General features: G+C 70.2%; 1 protein-coding gene across 1 annotated transcript in view; it reads left to right on the top strand.

Annotated features, from left to right (window-relative positions):
* Positions 1-4: 4 nt before the first annotated feature.
* Positions 5-1,335, top strand: part of PPP1R9B (protein phosphatase 1 regulatory subunit 9B) — a gene marked incomplete at its 5' end in the record, with an annotated part of 11,753 nt that continues 10,422 nt past the window's right edge. The window contains one exon of the mRNA XM_085316366.1: positions 5-1,288. Coding sequence (XP_085172492.1) covers positions 5-1,288 — 1,284 coding nt within the window. The remainder of the gene's footprint in view (positions 1,289-1,335) is intronic.

Below are 1,335 nucleotides of genomic sequence, written 5' to 3'. Positions count from 1 at the left end.
CGGGCTGCGGAGCGCGTCCCCGCACAGGAACGCCTACGAAGCCAGCATCCAGGCCCTCAAGACCACAAAGGATGCCGACGGCGAGGACGCCAAGAAAGCCCGGAGCAAGAAGTATGGCTCCAACGTCCACCGGATCAAGAACATGTTCCTGCAGATGGGCACGGCGCCGGGCGCCGAGGGCGCCTGCGACTTGGCCAAGGCCAAGGAGAAGCCCGTCCGCCTCTCCTTGCCCCGGGCCAGCAGCCTCAGCGAGACCATGGACCAGGGCACCCACCTGAAGCTGGGCACCAGTGTCTCCGAGCGGGTGAGCCGCTTTGACTCGAAGCCCGACAAGCCCTTCTCCAAGCTGCAGGAGACCCGCAAGATCTTCGAGAGGAGCCTCCAGGAGAAGGAGACCACCAACAAGCTCCTGCTGCGGAAGGAGCGCGCCGGCTTCCAGGACCGAAAGCTCGACGTGGTGGTGAAGTTCAACGGCAGCACCGAGTCCTTGGACAAGCTGGACACGGAGGCCGTGTCGCCCACCGTCAGCCAGCTCAGCGCCGTCTTCGAGAAGGCCGACCTGCGCAACAACCTGCACAAGACGCCGGGCAAAGTGGGGCCGCTCAACTCCAAGCTGGTCAGCAAACGCTCCCGGGTCTTCCTGCAGGGCCAGGAGGTGGGCAAGGCGGAGAGCCGGCCGGGCGACGGCCCCGCGCTCCAGGCCCGGCTCCGGCAAGCCGAGGAGGAGAAGGGGCCGGGCAAAGGCAGCCGGCCGGCGGAGAAGGACGGAGGCAGCGCCCGGGGACCGAGCGTGCAGGAGGTGTGCAAGATCAAGCCGGTGGAGGTGGAGGAGAGCGGCGACTCGGAGCCGGAGCCGGAGGCGGCCGAGCGGGYGGAAGAGCCGGCGGGCGAGCCGGCGCCGCCGCCGGAGCCGGCCAAGGGGGCCGAGGTGCCGCGGGCCGAAGCGCCAGCGCCCGCGGGCCAGGAGGCCGGGCACGGGGCCACCGAGAAGCAGCCGGAGGGCGGCGAGGAGGCCGCCTACCCCGAGGAGGCCGGCAAGGGCGAGCGGGCGGACGAGGGCGACCTGTACGACGAGTCCAAGAAGGAGGACTTCTCTGAGGCGGACCTGGTGGACATAAGTGCCTACAGCGGGCTCGGGGAGGACTCGGGGGGCAGCGGGCTGGACGAGGACGAGGAGGCCGACGGGCTCTACGAGCCCGAGTCCAGCTGCGTGGAGATCCCCGGGCTGTCCGAGGAGGAGGAGCCCGTCCCCAACCGAAAGATCCAGTTCAGCACGGCGCCCATCCAGGTGAGCACCGTTCCCCGGGGGCGGCGACCTGGCGAGGGGCCCAGGAG

Source organism: Rhea americana, unplaced genomic scaffold, assembly GCF_003343005.1.
Source record: "Rhea americana isolate MKP2758 unplaced genomic scaffold, rheAme1 scaffold_468, whole genome shotgun sequence".
NCBI lineage: Eukaryota > Metazoa > Chordata > Aves > Rheiformes > Rheidae > Rhea > Rhea americana.
The sequence above is the reverse complement of the archived record's forward strand: the minus strand, read 5'-3'. Positions and strand labels throughout refer to the sequence as shown.